Below are 24,432 nucleotides of genomic sequence, written 5' to 3'. Positions count from 1 at the left end.
CCCGACAGATGCCTTTGCTCCTTTCTCGTGGACAGACTTTTTATGCTTTGGGACATCATCTGACATTAGGCTTGGGTCCTATGGGGATATCAGTTTTGTTTTTCTAGATGCAGTCTGTTCGGTTCAGCTTTTGTTATTGTTGGTTAGTTTAGTAGAAAAATCTTGGTTCATTCTTTTATTAAGAAGAGAGTCAATAACTGCAATCTGACAAGGCATTTTCTCTAATGCTGGTGGAGGAAAAACATCATTTAAGAAGGAATACTTTTTTTAACCTCTCTTTTTCCCGTTAGAAGTTTTTTTTTTCCTTTTTCCAGAATTTAATTTTTAGTCCTTGGTTGAACATGTATTATAGATCCAAATGTAGATGGTGATTGTAATTGTATTCTTAATATCCTTAATAAGTGGAAATAAATTAAAATTGAGAATAATATGAAATTTTCATTTAAAATTTTCCCTGTAATAATAACATCTGCCCACATCCCTCTGCTCCCCAAACACATTTAAAAAAATACTTTGTGGAGCAGAAATGAATGGTTCCATGTTTAATCCAAGTGGGGTAAAGTATGAAAAAGGTTGTTTACAAAGTTATTTTAAAATTTTAATTATGAAAAGCCCTAAGTTCGGGGCTGGTTGGCAGAAGTGGGAAGACAAAGTGTCCTGGCTTTAGGCTTTCGTTCATCAGCCGTGAGACACTGACCTCATCTCTAAAAGAAGGGGGCTTGGATTAGCTGCCTCAGGGGCTTTTCCTACTCAGTTTATTTGTGATTTTATTAAGTTGTCTCTCTAAACGCTGTCTTAACAATGAGTCTGCCTCAGGTTTCCAGTGATCTTTAGGCTAGCTGACTCCTTGCCGTTCCCTCAAAGTCGGCCATAATCTCGATTTTAATTTGGGTTGACATTCTCTGGTGCAATGGAAGGCAGCGCCTGCTCAGCAGGCCCCTTTGTGGTCCTTCCCGCATCCAAGCTTGACAGCTCCGCAGCCTTCCGGTTCCAGAGTGCACGACTACCTGTGCCTGAGACTGAGCTGAGCCTGCTAATTACTCCACCTCCAGGATCTCATTTAAGCCCAAACTGCCATCTCCAAAGTGTATTATTCAGTCATCTGTCAGACACAATGAGCAATGTTGCCTCAGCTTGGAGTGAAATTTAAAACAAAGAAGAAATAGGTTATTGTCTTTTCCAGTGTTACCTTCAATGACTGCAATAGAAGTTATTTTTCAAAAATGCACCTTAAGTTAAAAGCAGCAGATATTTCATTTATTTATTTTCAGCCAGGAACTTCCCAGTGCTTTGCATGTGACAGGCATCAGGAATTGCCTTATCCTGTCGCCGCTCTGGCCTTGGGCCAGGACAGTAGGCAGGATCTGCTGAGCTCCCAGGCTACTGATGGAAAAATCAGGGTGTGGAGGTGCCCTTGTGCACGCAGGGCAGATGACCAGCTTCTTCTTCTTTTTTTTTTTTTTTAAATAGAGAGAGGTAAAGAACATGGTGCATGGGGGGGGGGTGGGATGAAGACAGAGAAAGGTGGCAGGTAAGGCAGAAGGTGATCGGAGAGTATGATGCTAGTAACAAAGGGGGCTACAACCACCGGGAAGCATAAGACCTAGGATAGAACAGAGAGAGTGAGCCAGGAGCAGCTGACACAGTTGATGGCGAGAAGGAGAAGGTCACTTGCAGGTTGGAGAAGGTAGTGAACAAAGGGCCTGCGTGCAGCACAAGTGAAGTGCTCACACAAGAATTACTACCTAGCATTTACTATTTGCACGAAAGCTGGGTTGGCCATCCCCATGAATAAAGGACGTGACAGCAGCAAGAAAAGAAAAAAGGAGACGAAGGAGAAAGGATGGCACAAGCAGCTCAGGAGGAAGGACACAAAGGGAGCTCTGGACATCCCGCTATGGTAAAAAAAAAAAAAAAAGGAGCAAGCCCGGAGAGCAGGGAGAAGTCAAGTCTGTCAGGTCACACCGCAATTGAGGGAGGGGTGCACCGTTCGTGGAAGTACTGCAATACCAGGTCGATGCGTGGAGTGGACGGAGCAAGCTCCTATTCCATCTCCCTGCTCCAAAAATCCATTTAATATATTGTCCTCGGATAGAGGACGTATCAGATATTAAACTGATAAGAACAGATACTACACTTGATCTTAGCCAAAAGGCCGAGAAGCAATAGATGACCAGCTTCTTAAGGGGTTGCAAGTCTATTGCAGTGTTCTCAGACTGTGTGGGCAGAGGTGCTTCAGGGGCTGCTGGGGGAAGAAAGTGGAGTTGGGAGGCACAGCAGGTTGAACTTTGGGGGAGTTCAAGGCCCTGCTTAAACAAGGAGCTCCATGTAAGGTTTTATTGGGGGAAAAGTTTCTGCTGCAGAGGAAGCCAGAGGGAAAGGAGGGGAAAAAGGGGAAGTGGAGGAGGGAGAGAGGGAATGAATGGAGGGAGAGTGAGAGGTGAGAGGAAGCTACTGGCTCAGTGCAGCTAGAGAACACGCCATGCCACCCATGTTCATTGGTAGCACAGAGACAAGGAGTGACTGACAATGGGGTATCAGAAAAGGTGATGAGTATGTCTGGGAGTCAAGGAGATGAGGGGCATCCCAGGCCAAGAAAACACAATAGAGTACATTTAGAAGTGCAGCGGGGGCTCAGTGGAAGAATTCTCACCTGCCATGCTAGAGACCCAGGTTCAATTCCCAGAGCCTGCCCATGCCAAAGAAAGAAAAGAAACAATACAGTACATTTGGAGAGCTGTACACGGTTTGATCTTGGGGAGCCTTCGCGGGTGGTGTGGCAAGGCCATTGCGAGTCATAAGCAGGAGTTTGCCTTTATCTGCTGTATGTACCATTAAAAGAGCTTCAGTGTGAATCAGCTGCATAATATCAAACAGAACCACCCTATTAGTCCACAGTTCCCCTCATCTTCCTTTGGTGCACAGGTAGAGAAACAGTCATAGTTTCAGGTCCCTACTTTGAAGACTTTCCATTGTTGATTCCCTTGCGAGGGTCATCATTGCAGCATCGCAGATCAGAGGATCTTGGTGGTCATTCGTTGTCCACCACACAGGGTGCTATTGCTCCTTCTTCCTTATGGGAGCCTCACCCATGTGCTTCTGGAAATTTAGTGTCCCTGGGCCTGAAACAGCAGTGGCACCACTCTCCTCATCCGGTCATCATGAAAACTGAGTTTCCAAATGCCCCTTGGGATGGGAAGGATGGTGACCATTGTGCCTACCCCCTGGTCTCCCCGTGCTCTGCAGATGGGCAGGTAGCGCACAGAAAGGTGATATAACTTGTCCCAGATGAACTGACTGGTCAGGGGCAGAGGCTGGACAAGGACCAGTTTCCGGAATTCCAGTCCAGGACTCTGTGCTGTAACCAACCAGCTCCCTCCCTTGAGTTCTTAAAAGTTGAAGTATGAGGGACTGTGCCGTACCTGACTTACTCTCTCCTTTGTGCTCTTTTCTGAGTGAAGAGGAAAGAGAGGTGAAGGATGGGAGTGAGAAGGTGAAGGGAGCGCTGCGAGAATCAGAGAAAATAGAAATCGGAGATATGTGAGAAGGAAAGGGGCAGGTGAAGTAGCCAGAGAAGAGGGGGAATTTCAGGGAGCAGAGGAGAGAAGCAATAGAGAACGGGGAAGTTTCAAAAACATGAAGATGTGGCAGCTCTCAGTCACAAATCTGGCCCAACCAAGATGACAGATTTTGCCCAAATTCCAACCCCGATCACTTCTTCCCAAGCGTGACCGCACCTGCCTCTGCGACCTGCTTTGTCAATTCTAAAATACGTCACAGCCTCTGTGGGATAGGCACTACTCAAGCCATCAGATATGTAGTGATGAGATGTGGTCCTTGTCTTTATGAACTCAATGGCCTCATAAGAAAGTCAGGCATTTAAAATTAATCAGAAGACACGGCTCTCAGTTATTATCTGTGCCAGGCACTGCTGAACACTTTATACCCATTATCTCCTCTAAGTCACACTACATTTCTGAGTTAGGTACTTTTGTTGTCTACTTTCAAGTGAGGAAACTGAGGCTTAGAAGATTTAAAGGACCTTGAGCAAGGTCTGAAATGGGATTTGAACCTAGCTGGTTGTATAAACTATTATACTGCCTGACAGCAGTAAATGCATGTTGGAAGTCATATATAAAATGCATTTACATGTAATGGATATGTCCATCTTTGATACTGTCTGAGGACCAGATGTAGACTTTTAAATATTCTCAAGAAGCAAGCAAATAGAAAATGTCCTTTCTTGAGTTGCCCCTCACAGTACCCTCATTCTCCTCTGACTCTGCCGTGCAGTTGCTGCTTCACTGTATTTCCAAAGACCAAGAATGCCCAGCTTGGGGAAGCAAGTACTTGTTTTCAGCACTGTTTCATTGGCCCCAAGTTTGGATTGATAGCTATCTACTTTATTTTAGCCCCCCTTTTAAGATAGAGATATATTCCTTGTGGAGTGTATACGGGTAGTTCAGTGGTAGAATTCTTGCCTGCCATGCAGGAGACGCAGGTTCAATTCCTGGTCTGTGCACTTCCCAAAACAACAGCAACAACACAACAAACAAACAAGATAGAGATATATTCATAATCTCAACTGAATTGTAGCAGAATCCTATCCATTTGAAGCCACTCACATAATAAGGCGTCTTATTTTAATATTTTTGAGGATACATAGTACAGGAATTGAACCTGTCTTCCACATGGCAGACCAGCATTCTACCACTGAATGCACCCTTTATAAGGGGTTTTAATAATCAAGGAAACTAAAGTTTCTTCACGTACTCAGTGCTTTCTAATAGAGAAAGTATTGCATCTCTACCCTAGGCTTAGCTCCCCTTCCATGAAAATCCATCTCTCGCTCAAGCTGTCATCTGATGTCTCAGAGAGGGTGGAACTGAACTGTTCAATGTTGCTTGCTTTATTTAACTTGACACCCACTGTGAAAATGCATCCAAAAGAGAGAATGATGAGGATGTTTTACAACATAAACACTCTATATAAATTATCCACAAAGCATTTAAGACCTCTGTATGTGTGCATCTTCCCCACTGACTTACAGTCATGGTGACTCAGGTAGTTGTTCTTTACAGCTGGAGCTGAGTGCTGATGTTGTCCGTACAAACTAAAGTCTGTTTTTTTTTCTTTTCAGGGTCGTCATGTTAAAACGGGCCAGCTTGCAGCCATTAAGGTGATGGACGTCACAGGGGTAAAGTATCCTTCTCTTGCCAGCTCAGTCATCACGGGTTTGTAATAGGGAAGTTAGTAATAGAAAGAAGGTACAACTAATGGCTCTGAAAAAAAATTCCTTTTTAGAAAAATAATCTTCATCAGTATCTGTGTTCTTGCCCCACTTGTGCCCCACTTACTTCAAGAAGTAAGAGTGTTCCAAAGCTGACCGAGGTGGCCATGAATAGACCAGTCTAGTTAGATACCTGCACACCTGCCTTATGCAATTAGCGTGAATAATGTGTGCCCCAAATTTACATAAGCACAACCACAGATATTTGCATATGAAGACAGAACAAGGATTTTAAGGTATTAAAAGAATAATACTGAGATTACATTGAAGAGATGGGACTTAGCAGTTTTCCCAAAGGTTCATCTAATGCTGGAGTAGACAAGAGCTGAGATCATTCTACAATCCTACCAGGTGTTTAACATGAATCTTTTCCAAAATAGAATATTATTGACCAAATAATCACAAGAGCCACAAATTCGTATTATTGTAGAGTGACATTAAAATAATATTTCTGCCTGGATGATCAAAAGCAATCTGAGGAATAGACTTTATTTTAAATACAGTCTAATGTTTCAATTCTTCTTTGCTAGGTTGATTTAAAATAGTTTAATGCCCTTTTCAAGAATACAGAACAGATATCAGACTTGAAAGGACTCACTGGACATCAAAGGCATGTTAATAATATTTCATTATCCTGAGAGTTTTTCTGTCTACTGTACATGAAAGCTAAAAGACCAAAATCTTCAATTTGACCCAAAAGTGAATCATCTGGCATAAATAGACATAGAATAAATGGGTCCCACAAAAATATGAAGAACCAATATATAAATAAAAAAAGGTACACAGTATGTCTGTTTATTGGATTTCAGTCCATACATTTTTCTGGCTCAGTTTGTTACCTTTAATAAGTATATGGTATATGATAGGTTACCTACCATACTTCCAATTTCAATAATTTTCATTTATACTATATACTGTATTGACTTTTCATTTTACTTTTTATTGATCTTCCAACCACAAATCTATCTGAATTCTTCTTTAAACTATGAATATTTTAACCAGTAAAGTTGTTCTCATATGTTAACACTTGGTTAAAGTAATATTTTTTATTTGTCCTAAATAAATTAGTTAAATTTCATAGTTTGCATACCAGTTTAAATATTTAATCCCAATTAGTTTATTAATTTATTGTACTTTTACTGAATAAGAAACTGCATATAGATTATATCCATTAAGTTTAGGTTCCACTGCATGAAACATACCCCGAACAGCAGACACTTCAACATGGTTTAAGTTTCTTATGTTCCCATGTTAAAGGAGTCTAGAGGTCAGGATCTCAGTGATGTATGGCAGCGGTGGAGTAGAAGGATGTGCCTTCCTTTCTCCATTGTCGTTCTAATGCTTGACTTACACATTTCATATCACTTCATGGTTCAAGTTTGCTTGCTGTCAGATTTCCATTGGTCACATTCTGTGGCAAGCAAAACAAAAAGTAGAAGGGAACAGAAGAGCCCTTTCCAGTGAAATCTTTTACTTACATACAGCATTTCTACTTCTATACTTATTGGCTAACCTTAGCTGCCAGAAAACCTAGGAATTATAGTCTTTTTTGTTTGTTTGTTTTCTTGCCAAAGAGGCTAGTTTAAAAATTCAGTTTCAATCACTCAGGAGAAAAGGAAGAATGGGTATTGGGATGGTGAATTAGGTGGGTCTGACACCAAAATCGAGATCAGATACAATCAGTCTCCACACAGAAACCCCATTATATATGTGTAAACCTTTTACAAAGCTCCAACCTCGGAACAAATCAGAATTTGTTTTGCAACTCTGCTGAAGTCATGCTACTGTATTTTCCTTGGATTGAATAGGATTTCCACATAATGAGATGCTCTTGGCAGCTTAACAACTAATGTGGTGGATGGAGTCCAAGGCATTCACACTGTAGATTAAATTCTGTTGTGTCATTCTGTGGAACTGTACTTGAGTTCCACTGACATCATTAATCCCACTATACTCAGTTTGCACAGAATTGTATATTGATGCATAAAATATGACCTGAGAACATTGAAGGTATCTCTTCTAGTATCTGGATCTATTTGTGAGGCTTTCAAGTGCTTTTAGAACCACTCTTACTATTTTTAGAAGAGCTTGCTTTGAATAAAATAGTTGTACATGACTACTAATCCTGGAGTATTTTCAGTGAACGGGGCATCATATCAGTTAGGCTTTCTAAACTGGATTCCATTAGAAAACTCAGCTCCACAGAAGTCACTTAATGACCATTTTCACAGTTCTCCCAAGAATGGTGTAACATCAGCACCATTGTATCTGCACAGTATGTACAGTGGATGCTTATGGTATTCTGCCTTAATTCTCTTGGGGATCCCTGGATGAGGACAGCCAGTTAGTTTCCCTGATATGGGCACAACATTGACCATTATTTAATCACTGACCCTTAACAAAGGCAAACATGGATACACATCAGCAAATGGTTTTCTTGTTTCCCGTGGTGTCTGATACAGCATCAGATGACTTTGTATCACCCCTTACTCATCACAGTCAACATAAGATTTGCTTTGTGAAACTCATGTGGTGACCTTAAAAAAAAAAAAAAACAAAGTATTTCATTTTGCCATGGTATCTTTTGTGTACTACAGAACAGAACACTGCAAAAGCTTCTTACCAGTTATTATAATTGAGCTCATCATAGCTGCTGTGTTGAGATGAATTCTCAAAGGTCACCTTTGTTAATTGTATGCTGTGACTTAATGCAAAGTTACTGTACTTTATCATAATGAAATTGATGAAGCCAGTTTTTTAAATCATTGATTTTATTCTATACCACTTCCTTTTTTTTTTTTTTTGAATAAAAAACAACCACAGAGAGAACTAGAGATAATGCTTTTATCTTCCTGGTTTTAGGGTTGACACACTTCCAAATTTGCCAACATTAGCCTCAGAATTAATGTTTAAACTCAAACTCAGTCTTTGAAGTTTTTCTAGTTCCTGAAATTGTTGAGGGACTTTTCCCATTTTATCCCTCTCTGGAGATTCCTTCCCAGCTCAGTGTGTGCTCTAGATTTCAAATCTTAGAGCATCTAAGAGACATTGGGCCCTTTAAAGGGAGGTGTCTTAAAGTGAGCTTCCAGCACCAGCAGCACTTGGATTGCCCAGGAGAAATACAGACTCCTGGGTCTCTGCCAAATTTCTAGGTGTTATGGCAAAAGCTTGCTCTTCCCGAGGGAGTCTCGTGCACACCTAAGCCAGAGGACTGCTTTTCTAATCTTATGTTTACTGTTTTCTGGCCACCAAATGTTAAGGAACTTTCTTTGATAGCCCTGTAAGTAATCCCCCTTTTCATTTGGATAAAAACTCCTGGGTTAAACTGGTCCCTTTATAGTGACTTCTTGACACCCATATAGGGCGTGCTGAGATAATGTCTTAACGTCCCAGGCTTTCACCTTTAAAGTGACTGGTTGTGATTACATGACTCCAGACATTTTGGGTTGATACCAAAACTCAGTTTTGTGTCAGTCAAACTGAATGAACTTGAAAAGGAATTTACTGATGTGTTAAAAAAAGACAACCCAGTAGGGTCTAAGAAAGTCACATGATATGAATAAGAGTTGTGTGTTTCTTCCTCTCTGGGCTCTGCTTTTGTCCCACCATGGGCTGGCAAAGCTGGCCCCCAGCAGCTCCGGGCTCCTGTTCTAATTGCCTCGTTACTGGTATTCCTGGCAGTCCTGGCAGCGGACTATCAGTGAGCCAGCGGCAGCACTGATCTCTAAAACTGATGGTGGTTTTGAATGGGATGGTTTATTGTAAACCATATGTAGCTGTTACAATGATGTCCTGCAGAGCAGGGTCCAGGAGAGAAAGTTGGGCTAGATTCCATGAAGCTGAAGTCTGAAATCACAAAATTTCATTCATGCACTCATTCATTCATTCGAGAATAGCTGGTATGTAGTATGCTAGGGTGAGAGTAGCGAACTGGACAGACATGGATTCTGCCTTCTTGAATCTTACATTCCAGCATGTGTGAAATACGTTTAGCCAACAGTTCGGCTGTGACTTAATCACAGTTTGGATAGGCTTTTAAGGAAGAACACAGAGTACCAAGAATTTAAGAAGGAAACTGACCTGCCTGAGTGATCAGTCAATGTTCCCCCTGAGAAAATGACAACCAAGTGAGATCTAAAGGCTGGGGAGACCTTGGTTAGCCAGGTAAGGAGGGTGAGGGCAGCCCCAGCTGTAGGTACTGTACCCTCAGGTGCTTTCAGCTGTGCCTGCAAATCCCCACCTGCAGTTCTTCTGCTGCAGAGTTCTTCCTGGATCCCCTTACAATTCTACTTTGGTTGTTATCAGACAGACAACTTCTTTGTCCCCAGAAGCACATGACGATACTCCTAACAGAGAAAAGTTGAACAACTGTGTTTTCTGTCTCCATAATACTGTCTGCCTTTGGAGCTATTTCCATGGCTTCAGTATGTTATGCATTATGTAGAACTATGAAAGCTTCTGAAGTTCTAAAACTGAACAAGCTGAGATGCCCACTTCATGCTTATGTACAGATCACCTGTCCCTTTGGGCAGCTTGTGTGTGTGTCTGGGTCTCAAATACATACGTGCTGCTGCGTGGCCTGGATAACTCAAGTTTGTCAAATATGTTTGCACATGTTAGAGAGTCTACTTAAGAACAAAAAATGAAAATACTAAGCATTTATGTTCGCAGTTTTTAAAAATGTTTTTACATGTGTTTTGTAATCAGTGGTGTCTTGCATTTGCGTAGCTCAAAGTATTTAATCAAACAAGAATTAGGGTGGTGCAACAGTGCAATGGTGGCTCGGTGGCGGAGTTCTCACCTGCCATGCTATGCCAGAGACCCAGGTTCGATTTCCAGTGCCTGCCCATGCGAAAAAAAAAAACCAAAAAAAGACAATAACTAATTCTCTTAGTCCCTTGGTGGGGTGGAGACACATATAGATCAGGGGAATCTTAGCAGGCTATCCAAATCCAGATTTGCAACCAGATTCCCCCACAGTGGACCGTCGAGCCTCGTCCTTCTGAAGAGGTGTCCCCTCCTTTGTGCTGCCAGCACAGTTTCTCCACCTGACATTTGTCCTGTCTTTTGACCTTCTTCATTTCTCCCATTTTGAATTCTTTTGCTCTTTTGTGGCTTGACTTGCCTGTCAACATTTTGATTTTCTCCTTCATAACTTGAGGCTCATCTTTTGGGTTCCCTTTTTGAAAACTCCTCTTCCTCATTTAAAGCCGACCTACTTTAGTGAGGCCGGAAGCCTGGGCATAAGAGCTGTGCTTTATCCATCTTCTTGTCTCCTGTGGCTTTCAGCCTGACACATAGTCAGTGAGTCAGTGTTCCATAAATGGGGTGTGGCAGTTTGTTTTATTTACCTCAGTTACGAGTTTACTCCACAAAAACACACAGTGATAATACATTTAAGAATACGAGCCCTGAGGAAATATAAAGAGTAGAAGTCAGATCAAAGAAAAACAAATTCAAATTATAAGCCACAGAGAGCTTACTAATTATTTTTCTGGTAACTGAAGGCAGAAGTGGAGACACTGTCCATTACGCTGTCTATACCATCAGCAGGGAAGACATATTCCAGCTCTTGTAGGCCTAGGACCCTTGAGGCTATAAGGGCAGACTTTGGCCAAATGAGTGACATCACTGCAAGGGTTGAAACCTGTATATTTCTGGGTTATTTGAACCTGGGTCTTTTTTTTTTAATTCATGGCTTTCTTGGAAGTCACACATGAATGCAGTCTTGGCTAGGAGAAAGGTACACATCAGACGTGCTTTATCTGTGCCTGTAAGGGACATTCCTTCCTAGTAAGAGATAGTAGGTTAGCCTAGTGGTAAAGATAAGTCCTAGATTCTGGGATATATCATAGCTTTGACACTTAATGGTTCTCCTCCCTTCAGCAAATTGCTTAAGTTTCCACAGCAGTAAATGTGGATAATGCAACCCCTCTCGTAAAGTTAGGGTGAGAAGCCTAAGGAGTAAATATAGTTACTGACCAAGTGTTGAGAACAAGGTGAAAAATGTTCGATGCATGTTGTTTTCTTTGATATAATTGGGTCTCTTGCTGACAGTTTTTCATTTTCCTCTCCAAATCTCCCATATGCCATACCCGTCCAGCCACAGGGCCTTTGCAAACACTGTTTCTCTGCCAGAAAGACGGTGCCTTCCCCATGTCACACTCCTTCTCCCCAACTGGGTAACTCCCGCACAGCCTTTAGAACTCAGCTCAAATTTGACACTCTCAGGGTAGGTGCCCCCAATTAGATCAGTACCCACGTGTTTCTCATGGTAGCAAATTTGCATATATTTCTGTGGCTATTTGATTTCTGTGATTACTTGCCCCCACCCCAGACTTCACTTTAGCAGAGCTTGAATCTGTTTCTGTCCATTGTTCTATTATTTTATTATTAGCATTTAGCATCATGCCTGGGAGATAATAGACAGTTAATAAATATTTGTGGAGTGAATTCATTTTTCTTAGGGTTTACATATATGACAAATCCAGGCACTACCTGCAGAATGCACTGACAGAGTTCTGAGTTATGTCAGTGAATCTGCAGTGAAGAGGGGTGGACTTAGGCAGCTCACTTAACCTCTCTGGGCCTGTTTTCTTAGGTCTGGAAGGATACAGATCATAGTTCCAGAACCCCATCTTGAGATAATCTTCCTCACAAGCTTAATTCTCATCTAATTTTCGATATATTTTGACATTTAACAAACTGTGCTTCAAAAAGCAAACCTCAAAACGTATGTTACGCACAAACTTTGAATGCGCCGGAAAATGCCAGCCTGCTGATTTCTACCGCCTGATTACCTAATCTGTGTACAGAGTGTCCTTCAGTTTGACAAGCCTACTGAAACGGCTAGGCAAGCTTTTACCAATAACTATTACCATTAGGAAATGTACATTTTTCTCTGTTCTTTGAAACCAAAATAAAACAGAAATTAAGATATGGAAGCTGACATATGAATTCAAATTTCTTTCTGGAAAGTTCTAGTTTTGTATTGTTGAGATTAACTTTATCAGTAGATGCCACATAGTTGAACTTATACAAATAAATGCTACTCATAAAGAACCTCACTTTTATCTGCTATAAATTGGCATCCTGAATACAATTTCTATTGGAGGGAGGATTTCGCTCCCATGTTTTAAATGTTGCATTTTTAAAAACAAAAACAAAACACATCCTAGATGGCATCTGTGGTCCCTTCAGATTTTAATAATTTTAAAAATAGGTTGTCTTCAACTTTTTGTCACATTCAGTCAATGCCGAAGGCAAAAATGCTAGCTAAGTTAGCACATACACTTCCCTTGCCAGCAGCAGCTGCAATGAGCAGGAGCGATGTGATCCCAGTCAGTGTCCACAATAAGTGGATAGCGATATTTATGTGACTGGATGCCAGATTCTTCCCTCTAAAATTCAAACTGACAGGTCAGCCCCTTGCATTATTGTAGGAATCACAAGGTTTTATTTCTGTTCCCTGGATTGTGAGTTAAATGTTTGGCCAACTTTTTGTAACAGAGCACACTAATATTAAAGGTCTTATTAATCCCTTTTTTAAAATTCCGATATATTAGAAATGTTTAAAGCACATTCCCGTGTGTAATAAATATTAATAGGCAATATAAAATCCCCCCTTTCTCCTTTGAAATCATTAATAAGCAAGTATGATTACACGCTAAATATTATTATATGCTAAAATCTTCTTTAATTGGAGGACCAGAGGCAGGTTCCTCTTTAGCTCAGGCTTAAGATGCTGCTAAAGTCTTTTTTTGTAATGAGCAGCTTTGGTTTTAGTGACCATGGGGTTATCAGCCTTTTTCTGCCTAGGAGTTTTCTACATGGAGTTAAGAGAGTTAGCTTTGAAATCAGTTCTGGGCTTGAATCTTAGCTTTTACATCTAAAATGTGAGTGAACTTTGGGAAATTACTCAAGCTGTCTCGGGCTTATTCACCCCAATGTAAAACGGGAACTTAAAAACACCTCCCCTGTAAAGCCGTTTTGAGTATTAAAGGCGGGACTACCTGTAAAGCGCACAGCGCCACTGCGGGCGCGGAGCAAGCTTAATCGCATTGGTTGGACTCGACTTTACAACGTCCGTCAAAATCATCACATCGTCCTCGAGGTGATCAGGAGCTTAACAGCATCTCTTGGGATCCTCTGTTTCTTTACATTTGAAAAAACTTCTCGTCTCCCGTGGTTTCTCATCCTCCAGCAGGCCAGCCCTGACTTCTCACATGGAGGCGAAGGGGATTTTCAATGATCCCGTTTTACACAGAGGTGACTAAATCCCAAAGTTCTCTGCAAGCAATGAGAGCACAGTCCTCGTACACAAGCAGTTTTCAAGCCTCTGCTGGCATCACGTGTGCTAACTGTTCAATGCACATCGTGTGGCCAAGCTCAGACTCAAGGAGTAGAGATATAGCCTCTTGATGAGGGGAGCTGCCATGTGTCATAACCATTTTCTTTTTCAGTCTGCCATAAATAAATTCCCACGCTTTTGAGGAAAAAACTAATTTCTACTAATGCTTTGTTTAAATTAGCACTAAATGGTTTCTAAGCTCTGAGAGGTGACCAAGATCGTATTCTCATTCCCATTTATGGTGAAAGTTACTGGCAGTCAGAGTTTAAGTGACACGCCTGAGATAACATAATAAATCAGCTTTGAATAGATTGAAGGTTTCTGATTGAATTAAAAGTTCTTTTTAGAGTGCTGAACTTTGCTAATTAAAATCACTCTTTTAAATTTTGTGACTGTTTAGTACTACTGCTTCATTTTTCATCGGAGATCTTTGGTTTGCCAATGAGCTTGGTTCCTCCACTTAAGACACAGGAATAATACATTACAATGGAAGAATCCTTTCCTCACAGCCCTACAGCCCAGTTTTAGCTGGAGTTGTTCTTTTTGTCTTTTTGAAACATCTTTACTCATTTCCCTTAATGGGTCATATTTTGAGAAGTAGTCTGTGGCGTGACGGAGTGAATTCTTATGGTCACTAGTAAGTTTTCTCAAGTAACTTATTACCATCATTCCCTTGCACTAGAAATCTAGAGAATAGTAGTCCTGGACACCTGGTAAATTATATATTCACTCCCAAGGCCATGTAAGATTGAAATCAGGCTTCTGTATTACAGCTACATAATCATGATGCATGGGCATTCCATGACTGTATTTGGAAACAGTGCAATTTAAACCCCTAATTCAGGTTACTTAAACTCCTGTCCCCCTGCTATTTTTACTTATTAATTTTTGTTTGAAAAGATTATATATAATGTGCATGTTGTATTGCGCTTTATAACTTTCACATGCTTTGCTCAATTTTCCCAAAAATCTGAGACATATAGTAATTCTCTTATGATAATATCTGCATTTGCTCTCACTTCATAGATGACAAAACCTAGACTCCAAAATGGTAGCTTTCTTTCCTGTGACCAGAAAGAGATGGAGCTACACTCAATGTGCACCTTATTTGCTTATCCTCATCCTTATGAGCCTAAATTCAACGCATGCAGTTTTCTCAGCACCATGTTGTTGCCTCAGTTTACCTTTGCACATGGATAGAGAATGTGGTGACTTCATTCTGACCTTCAATACCATTTATTTGGGGTTCAATTATACACTCAATTATGCTGTTATTTAACAGTTTTATAAATTCTCATTTTCTCAATGGCATGGTAAGGCAGTTTCCCTTTCCCCCAATATCCCTCCACCCCCCTTCACCCACAACTCCTGCATCCTGGTGAGAACCTAGCAAGCAGGCAGGGAACACTCATAGAACCTCTTGAATTCCCACTAGGCATGACTGCAGCTGAGACTGTCAGGTTGCATCTGGAAAGTGATTGGTGTCTTTTACTACCTCACCTGGTCTGCCTCTTTGGTCTAAGCAGCAGTCGATGCCGTGCTGCCCTCAGAAACCCTTAGGCTTATTTCTCCCCTTCTATTCCAGTTTCCCCAAGGTATATCCGCTTACAGCCTACATTCACACAGAATTATTTGGCCCCACATAGTGAGTTTAAAATAACCACACGCACCGTAGTAACACATTTGAGATCTGATGCAGAGCCTTCAACAAGTGGTGACCGGCAGTTGGAGGTCTGTGAAGGTCATTCTCTTCTTAGGCCCCCAGCTGAGGCATGGGCAGCCTCCACTGGCTGCAGGGAAGAAGTTGTAGGTCAGCAGTGTGCTGTGCCCTCACCAGCCCCATCCCAGCCCCTTATTTTCTCTACTCCCCCAGTGCTTTCCCTTCGCTCAGCATCCCGGTCGTCGGTTCTATTTTGAGATAGTTACTTAGTCTTCCACTTAGTTAAACCATGCGGTCTGTAACATGCTTTAGTAGAGTTGCAAATCTTCATTGTTTTGGTTTTTTTCCTACTAAAAATTACTTTGCATGGTCAGCAAACGTCAGCATTTCACTGTGCCCTGCATCCTATTCTTAATGGTTCCTTGTAAAATAAGCATCACTAATGTTGCTCTAAAGCGTTGGACCCTTGAGGGGTATTCAAGCTTTTATTCCATTTATTCCCAGGCACTTTGCTCGGTGTTGGGAATTATAGACAGCAAAGTGAGGCAGGGTTCCTGTATTTAGGGTCCTTCTGGACTGATCGCGAAAAGAGACTTGAATCAAATGAGCAGACTGAGAAACGTAGGTTGCAATTCTGAGAGGTGCCACATGGGAAGGTCCAGGAGGATGCATGGAGCTAGAGCCAAGCCTGCAGGTCGGAGGCCTCCCTGGGGAAGGAGCGCTGGAGCTGGAACCAGAAGGCGGAGGAGAACCTCAAATCTTTGGGGAAGAGGACAAGTGAAAGGGCAACTGTGGCACCATATGACCCATGCCTCCTTGCCAGTCCCAGCGAAACGGCAAGTGTATGAAGGAGAAGTGTGGAGGGTGAGGGGACCTAACTGTTTGAGAGAATTAGAGAAGCTCCCCTGGGACTGTCAATTAAAGTCAGCAAGGAACGGCCAGTGTAAATTATGTGAAGAAGAGGAAGGAGGAAGAGGATATGGCATGGGAGGCTGCAGAAGGGCCTGGAGACGTGAAGATCTAGAAGGAGGCCCTTGCAGTGGAGGGGTGCAGACAGGGACCCCTGAGGATAGGTTCTCAGGTCACGGTAAGATAACTTCTTACACTCAGGGACAGTCGTTGCTGTTGTTACATCTAGAACAACTTTCCAGGGATAAAAAATGTTCTACCAAGCTAAAAAAATAAAATACTATTTTGCAGTCCAACAGATGTGCCCACCTCCATTAAAATACAGCTGCAGGAGAACACACACTTTTGCCCAGTAATGCCAAGCCCTCTAAGCTGGCCCAGGTTGATAAACTCCAAATCAAAATTCAGAATGACTGAAATCTGAATATTAGGAAGCTTCCTCCGTAGGAGAGTTGTGTTCCTTTTTATGTCACTGACACTACCACATTTCTCTTCTTCTTTCATGTTTAGCTTCCCGAAGTTGGGTAGGTACTCCTGCTCTGTGAACTTCCCCAGAGCTAGAGAGCTCACCCTTGCCTCCTTTTCCCATCTGACTTTCATCCTCTTCAAGCAGGTACTTCAATCAGAGTAGGTTTCAAAGAAAATGAACCTAACAAATACTAAATCCAAGAGCCTTTGTTTTTTTTCCTTCTTTTCACTTTTCTCAATCTTTCCTATACTAGATATGATCGGTGATAGGTAGTCAATATGCAAAGTTCCCAGAAACTTAGAATGAATTTTATCTCAATTGCCTGTATACCTTGATCTTTTTCAGGTGAGGGGATGGGGTGTTTTTCAGGTGAGTTGTTTTTCCAGGAGATTGCACGTCATGCTTGTTTTCTTTGCATACAGAAGGCCCTCTTGGACTGCCAATGTGTTGTCTTGTCAATGTTCTCTTTGTAGTTACATATAATGATCCTACTTATTTATCACCACGGAAGAAAATACTTACGAGCAAACTTAGTGCTTAGTTGATAGAGATGGTGATGAAGAAAAGAATTCTGCTAAAGACAATGGCTTTTCATGACAAAATATTTATTGTTCCAATACAGGATGAAGAGGAAGAAATCAAACAAGAAATTAACATGTTGAAGAAGTATTCTCATCACCGGAATATTGCAACGTACTATGGTGCTTTTATCAAAAAGAACCCACCAGGCATGGATGACCAGCTCTGGGTATGTAGCATTGTCCAAACTTGGTTTTCCTTCATGAGTCCGATGGCCTGATTCACTCTCTTACCTGCTGAGTTTAAGTAACACCTTATGTGAAAACCTTGGACCCCGTGATTTCCATAACATTGTGTTTTTGAGATTTTCTCCCATTTCTTTTATCAATCTTTAAATCTTTCTTCTATCTCTTAATAGGGACCTTCCTCAAAGCCAGTTTATAAGTTCTCAGATCTTTTTTTTTTTACTAGTGACTACTTTTTATTGAGTTTTATCATTATTTTAGATACCATGCTATATACTTTTTAAGTGTTACATAACTTATTCCAATTCTTTGAGTAGGTGTTAAGATTATCCTGGTTTCTTGGATGAAGAAACTGAAGTTTACAGAGAGTATAGCATGAGCCAAGGGACTGTGCCATGGCAGTAGAAGGCTGTGACACACTAGCCAGGGTGGACAGGAAGTACATGGCTCCAAGGTCTACACAGTTAGAGATGGTGGAGCTAGGGTCTAACTGGGCTCAGTGCGAGTCTTTCTCCTTGTCTATCACTGGGTGTGAATGACTCTGAAATTTCAATTCCAGCCCTATGAGTAAAACACCTCCCAGTGTATATTTCCAAAGGGGCGTATAGACCAAAGTCTATTATGAGGCAGCTCTCATTGGTTCCTGATATTCTAAATTAAATGTGTCCTGTCCCACCCTTCTCAGAGCGTTCCTCTTCTCAGCTCCCTGGTTCCTGTCATTGGAGCTTTTATTTGCTTAGTCCTATAGGCCTGTCACATCTTGGTTGGACCCTCCCCTGCCAATTTCCCAACCACCCCACTGGCACAGGCCCATTCGGTGGAAGCCAAGATTTTTTTTTTTTTAATTTATGAAACATAACCACATACAAACACAAACATTCTTGCCATATGATCATTCCATTCTTATTATATAATCAATAACTCACAGTATCATCGCATCATTGTATATTCGTCATCATGATCATTTCTTAGAACATTTGCATCTATTCAGAAAAAGAAATAAAAAGAAAACAGGAAAAAATTCATGCACACCATATCCCTTACCCCTCCCTTTCATTGATCACTAGCATTTCAATCTACTAAATTTATTTTAACATTTGTTCCCCCTATTATTTATTTATTTTGAGTCATATATTTTACTTGTCTGTCGATAAGGCAGATAAAGAGAACATCAGACACAGGGTTTTCACAATCACACAGTCACATTGTGAAAGTTCTGTCATTATACAGTCATCTTCAAGAAACATGGAAACCAAGATTTTTGAAGTTGGCATCTATCTAATCTACTTCTTATCCCCTTTTTTCTTGAGCCTCTGTTTGTCCCTCATGTTGCTGCTGGGTTAATAGTTCTCAAAATATCCTTTAACCACTTACTGTTTTGCTCATTTTCCTGATGTCTTAATATGTGTCTAACACACAGAATTCAGTGGACCAAGTGCAGACTGTGTCCCAGACACTGTGCTAAACTGTGTGCGTCCAGAGATTCCTGATTCACGGATAATTTCTTAATGAGCTTGGTCTTGGGTTGAAGTTACTCTCTTAATGCAGAAGACATTTGCAGTCCATCTGAGAAGACAAAATATATGCTTTGAATACATTTGGTGGCCAAAGAGAGATGTAATGTTAACAAAGAAAAATAACAAGATTTCTATGCCATTTGATATCCAATACTATAATCCTTGGAAATGAAAATCACTTTAGGAATACTTTTCCCTGTAAGACTCATCTGCGAATTTAAAATAAAAATGTAAATTGAGGGTTAGTAAACCCATTTTGTATGAGCACACTGATTTTATATTATTTATATGTGATTTCTGAAAGAGTTATAGTAAGATTTTAGTGGTAGGAGAAAATAAATGCGATTGTACAATCCTAAAAAGAGATAAATGACAATAAAGGTGTAAACCTAATACAGGGTTTTAGTAGACTTAACTGTATAATTTTTTCTAAAAACTCCTTTTTACAAAACAGACAAAGTAAAATGGAAATGACTAATTTAAGAAAACATTTATTACATATATGATGAGCAAAGAATTTAGTAGTCATCATAGATAAGGAAATTTTATAAATCAGTAGGAATAAAGTTGAAATTCCTAACAAGAAAATTGAGTTAAGAACAAGACAGCAACTATCAAAGTAAGAAATATTAATTACCAATGAAGATGTCTTAAAAATGCAATCTTACTAATAATATAAATGCAAAAGAAAACAATATTTAGATAGCATTTAAAATAATAATACCCAGAATGGACAACTCACATCATTGCTCAAGGAAAGTAAACATTGGTATAATTTCCTTCAAGGGCAATTAGAATATATACATTATTCTATGTATGCATACTTTCTGTGGCTTCTAAAACTAAAGAGTGGGAGGGCCATGGTGACTCAGCAGGCAGAGTTCTCACCTGCCATGCCAGAGACCCGGGTTCAATTCCCTGTGCCTGCCCATGCAAAAAAAGTAAAGAGTATTTAAAAACTAAAAAGTTAAAATGTAAGAAGTATACATATGTTCATATATATATATATAAATGTACATATGTGCATGCACACATGTATCCCAAAGAAAATAAATAATTTTTGAGCTTCTGAGCCAGTATTTCCTTCTGGGAATTTATCCTAAATAAATATTTGGTTAGCTACACTAAGATATATGTAGAAGTTAGCCAAAGGAGAATGACTTAAGTAAATTCTGTTATATCCATTAAGGGGCACCATAGAGCTTTGAAATGAAATAGATGTACATTTACAAATGGACAGGAATGAACAATTTTAGTGGTATTGTTTTGTAAAGCCATTTTTTGTATGTGAGAAAAAGAAAGAAAGAGATAGGAGACATAGCTAGCTAAATGTGAATAACTCGGCATGGGAGACATCTGGAGTGATATACCCCAGTATCAATAGAATTGAAGACGTTTGTCCATGGAATTTCAATAATCTAATTTTAAAAATAATTTTCTTTTGTCCTATCAGTTTTTTTCCAGTCTATTTCGTAAGTCTAGATCCGAGCCGCTTCTCCTTCTCCTTCTTGCATATATAGTATTGCTAATCCTTTTTTTAATTGCTTCTCATTGCATTGTCTTTGCTTCTCATGTAGAAAGTCAGCACGCTGAGGACACGAATTGTGTCTTTTGTGTTTCAGTGTCTTCCTCAACCCAAGCAAGGGTCTGGGCATGTGATGCTAACAAAAATAGTTATTTTGTTAATGAAGGTGGTCTTACTGGCACAAACTTGTTTGGTACAGGTTCTCTTGAGCATTCAGATTCCCGCCAGCCTGAAGGTTCAGCAGGATGTAACTAAGCGGCATGAGTTGGGACATCTGTAGGCTCCCAGAGGGCTTCTAGACAGTTGAAAATTTAGCATTTTAAGCAGTGACCCCTGTATTGCCTTAGATTGCAGCAGATGACAGGTGGATAATGATACTTGTTATAATGTTGCCTGTAGAGTTTGGTCAGAGCTAGGGTGCCAAATGAAAAGACAGCATTAATGTAGGTTTGGAATCACCTCCTAGCTTATCACCTAAGGTAGTAGAGTTATCTCTAGATCAGTCACACCTAAATATTAATTTCATTCTTTATGTGATATAGGCCAGCTATGATGGTTGGTTTCCTTGCTAGGTTGAACTATTAAAATTTTGGTATTTCTTTGCAAGTTGTAGGTTGAAGGAAGGAGAGGTCAAGCTGAACTAGACTTGCTTTCTATTTTCTTCTAATCCTGAAGTTTTTCAAGCTGTAAAGAAAATTAGTCATCATTCATTTTACTGGATCCCAGTGAATCTCAAATCTTACTAAAGGCTGATGCAGGGTGAATGCTGGTATCCTGGGATGTGAAGATTTAGCTTGGTCTGAAATTCTGCAAAAGGCCCTGGAAGCTTTTAAAAATGAACAAAATCTGCAGCCCATTTTCAGATTGGCACCTGGAGAAAGCAGCAAGCCTTTTGTGTCTACAAGATGCTAACAGGAGGTTTTGCACTCTAGAAATCAGTTGCTGCCTGCCACCTCTCTCCCTGACCATTTGCTGGGAACCAAAAGTCTGCATGTATGTGTATGAATTTATTCACAAATTTCTTCATTCATTCATTCACTCAGCAAACATATATTAAGCACTTGCAAGGTATAGAGGCACCATTGTAGATGCTCAGGATGTGTCAGTGAACAGAACTGGCAGAAGCCCCTACTTCCATCTACAGGCCACAAATAAGTGTAATAAATAAGAAAGGTATAGAGAATACTGGATGCTCAGTGTCTGATGAGCAGGGAGAGTGGAGGTTGGGGTTGCAGTGACAAATTCAGTGGTCAGTGTATGCCCCATTACAGATGACTCAAGGAAGGGCATTTCAGATCTGGTGTTTTCCAGGAATAACGATGCGGCCAGTGTGGCTGGAACAGAGTGAGTGAAAGGTAGAGATGAAGAAGATGAGAGTGGAGGCATGGCCAGGGGCCAGGTTGTGCAGTCTGCTTTTACTCTGGTGAGGTGGGGGGAGGTGGGCATTAGAGGGTTTGGAACAGAAGTGATGTGCGCCAACTCACCTATTAAAGCAGTCACTCTGGCTTCTGGATGAGACTAGACTGGTTGGGGGCAAGGATGAAGGAGGGAGATGGGTTAGGAACCTATGTTAGTAAGCCAGTCCTCTTCCTGAACTGGGCAAAGGGCACTTCGGGGGCCCTGTAAGCAGTGACTGCCTTCCCTTTCACATCACATGGAGCAGAATCCTGCCCTCACATTATTTTCCTCGCCTGCCGTGAAATGCAGGCGGCCACATGTAGCAGTGTGGGACCCCCATGTCCCCCGGTTGGGAAAACAGAGAACCCAGCACTTCTGCATGGTCAGACCCGTGCTCACCAGGGAGGGCTCTGAGCCTCCCCAGCAGCAATTGTCTAGCAGCCACCATGTCACCAGAGATGAAAAGTCAAAGCCATTAAAGTCCTCATGGTAGCAAAAATATCATTTCTTTTTCTAACTGCACTTCCTCTATTTGATGACAAACTGAGGAGGAATTTGAAAAAGTAATGGCAGTCGATCAGCAGAATAAATAGAGACATTGCCAGATTACAATATTGGTGGGAACTTGCTTATAGACTATAACAACAGATACCTGTTCTAAGGTGCTGACTCACTACATTTAGGCCATTCCGTGTAAATAATAACATGGGCAGGTCATATTCACTGCCTGCCTGTCATGTGTCAAGTACTATACTCATTTACATTGTCTTATTATTTTATCAGGTCTTTGCAACCACTCTGCGAATTAGATGTTATTATCGTTATCCCCAAATCACAGCTGAAAAATTGGGCCCAGAGAGGTTAAGAAATTTGCCCAAGGCCTCACAGCTAATTGATGATGAGGCCAGTGTGCAAGCTGACCTGGTGCTGTCTCATGCAGAGTCAAGCCCAGAACCCTACACTCTTCTCCTTATCATCACGACAAATAATTTTGATATCAAAGATTGGTGTTCAAAATACGATTGAAGGGGTGTGAGGGTAGTTCAGCTGTAGAATTCTCGCCAGCCATGCAGGAGACCCGGGTTCGATTCCCGGTCCGTGCACTTCCCCAAACAACAAACAAGCAAACGAAAAACACATAAACAAAGCAAAAATTCAACAAATGGTGCTGCGATAATGGGATACTCATATGGAAAAATAATGAAATGTGACCCCACATACAGCATACAAAAAAAAAGAAAGAAAGAAATAGAATTGAAGCTCTATGTTTAAATAACTTTGATTTGACTTTTAATCTTCATTCCTTCTTTATCACAACTTTCAAATACTATACTAAGATCTGTTAGCTGCAAATAAGACTGTTGTGAAGTCCAAGAAACACATTTTTTGAAAGGTGCACTAAACCTCTTATGAATATTTTGTCAAGTAACTGCAAAGGTTACAGATATTTGGCTCTTTATGCAAAAGGTATTTTATTAGAATTACATTTATATAAAATACAATTATGTTTTATAGAGAGGCATAGATTGTAGCAATCAAGAGCAGCACTCTCTAACATATGTTCCTTGTTTTTGAACCAAATTAAATATTCCCTCGGTATTTCTTTTGCTGTGACGGAAGGACAGAGGTGTGTACTTGTTCCACTAGCCAGTACTTGTGCTACTGCAGGTGTCTGATTGAATTATAATCTGTGCAAATTCTATCAGTCTTGTTGTAGAGATAAACGCTTGTTTAGTAGCAGCTCTTTGTGAAAATACAACTACTTCTGATAATGGCCAAGTGATTCTCCTTTATCAACAGCTCAGGGCCTGATCCGGAAATCAAAAAAGGGAGCTCTTTCAATAAAGATTCTGATCTCTCAGAAACAAGGCGGACTCCTGACATATGACATTGCCGTCTCATTCCGCTGTAGCTCAGCAATGAAGAGGCTCTCCATTTTGCTTCATTCCATTCAGAAACTGGACCTGTGTGAGAAATAACATCTATTAAACAGACCAATTTCTCTAAAATTAGAAAGCAAAATGGTACATATTTTTCGGTGCCTTTCAATTCACCATAATAATCACTTGGGCTAGAATGTCTTGTAAAAGGAAATAAATTTCCGATTAGCTTTCAGAATGTAGGGTGGTCAAGTAAGATAGCAAGGCATTGCACTGAAATGACTCAGTAAGCCATCATTACACCATAAAATTGTAGACCTGTGGCGCTAAGAATTAAGAAAGTATGCTCTATGACTTTTAGGAACAGATGTCCTAAATTTAGCTGAAAACTGGGCTGGAAATCCAGAGACCCGGATTCTAGCTTTGGCAAAAGGCAGTGTCTCTGGTGATTGGTATCTTCCTTGTAACAATAAGGAAGGTCTGAGTTTGCAAACTATCCCCCTAGAGGCTAATTGCAACCTGTAGGTATGTTTAGTTTGGTTCACATAAGGTGGTGGTGTTTTAATTATGCCAACAGTAGTAAGATTGAGTGGTTTCACATAAAAATTTTTCCTTGAACATTTTTGAAGAATCGTACAATCTAGAATTATTTGGCTGAAATCCCAAGTAG

The 24,432-nt window shown here is 40.7% G+C and overlaps 1 protein-coding gene and 1 non-coding gene across 8 annotated transcripts in view; one reads left to right on the top strand and one right to left on the bottom strand.

The window, feature by feature from the left end:
- The window catches only part of TNIK (TRAF2 and NCK interacting kinase), a 404,859-nt gene that overhangs the window by 242,830 nt on the left and 137,597 nt on the right, over positions 1–24,432 (top strand). For all 7 annotated transcript variants that reach the window (XM_077161031.1, XM_077161029.1, XM_077161030.1 and 4 more), the window contains 2 exons: positions 5,141–5,197; positions 17,301–17,426. In XM_077161031.1, the coding sequence (XP_077017146.1) occupies positions 5,141–5,197; positions 17,301–17,426 (183 nt within the window). The remainder of the gene's footprint in view (positions 1–5,140; positions 5,198–17,300; positions 17,427–24,432) is intronic.
- LOC143685360 (U2 spliceosomal RNA) lies at positions 1,977–2,167 on the bottom strand. Its single transcript, XR_013176603.1, has one exon. It is a non-coding gene; the product is annotated as a U2 spliceosomal RNA (small nuclear RNA).

Source organism: Tamandua tetradactyla, chromosome 5 (assembly GCF_023851605.1).
Source record: "Tamandua tetradactyla isolate mTamTet1 chromosome 5, mTamTet1.pri, whole genome shotgun sequence".
Taxonomy (NCBI): domain Eukaryota; kingdom Metazoa; phylum Chordata; class Mammalia; order Pilosa; family Myrmecophagidae; genus Tamandua; species Tamandua tetradactyla.
The sequence above is the reverse complement of the archived record's forward strand: the minus strand, read 5'-3'. Positions and strand labels throughout refer to the sequence as shown.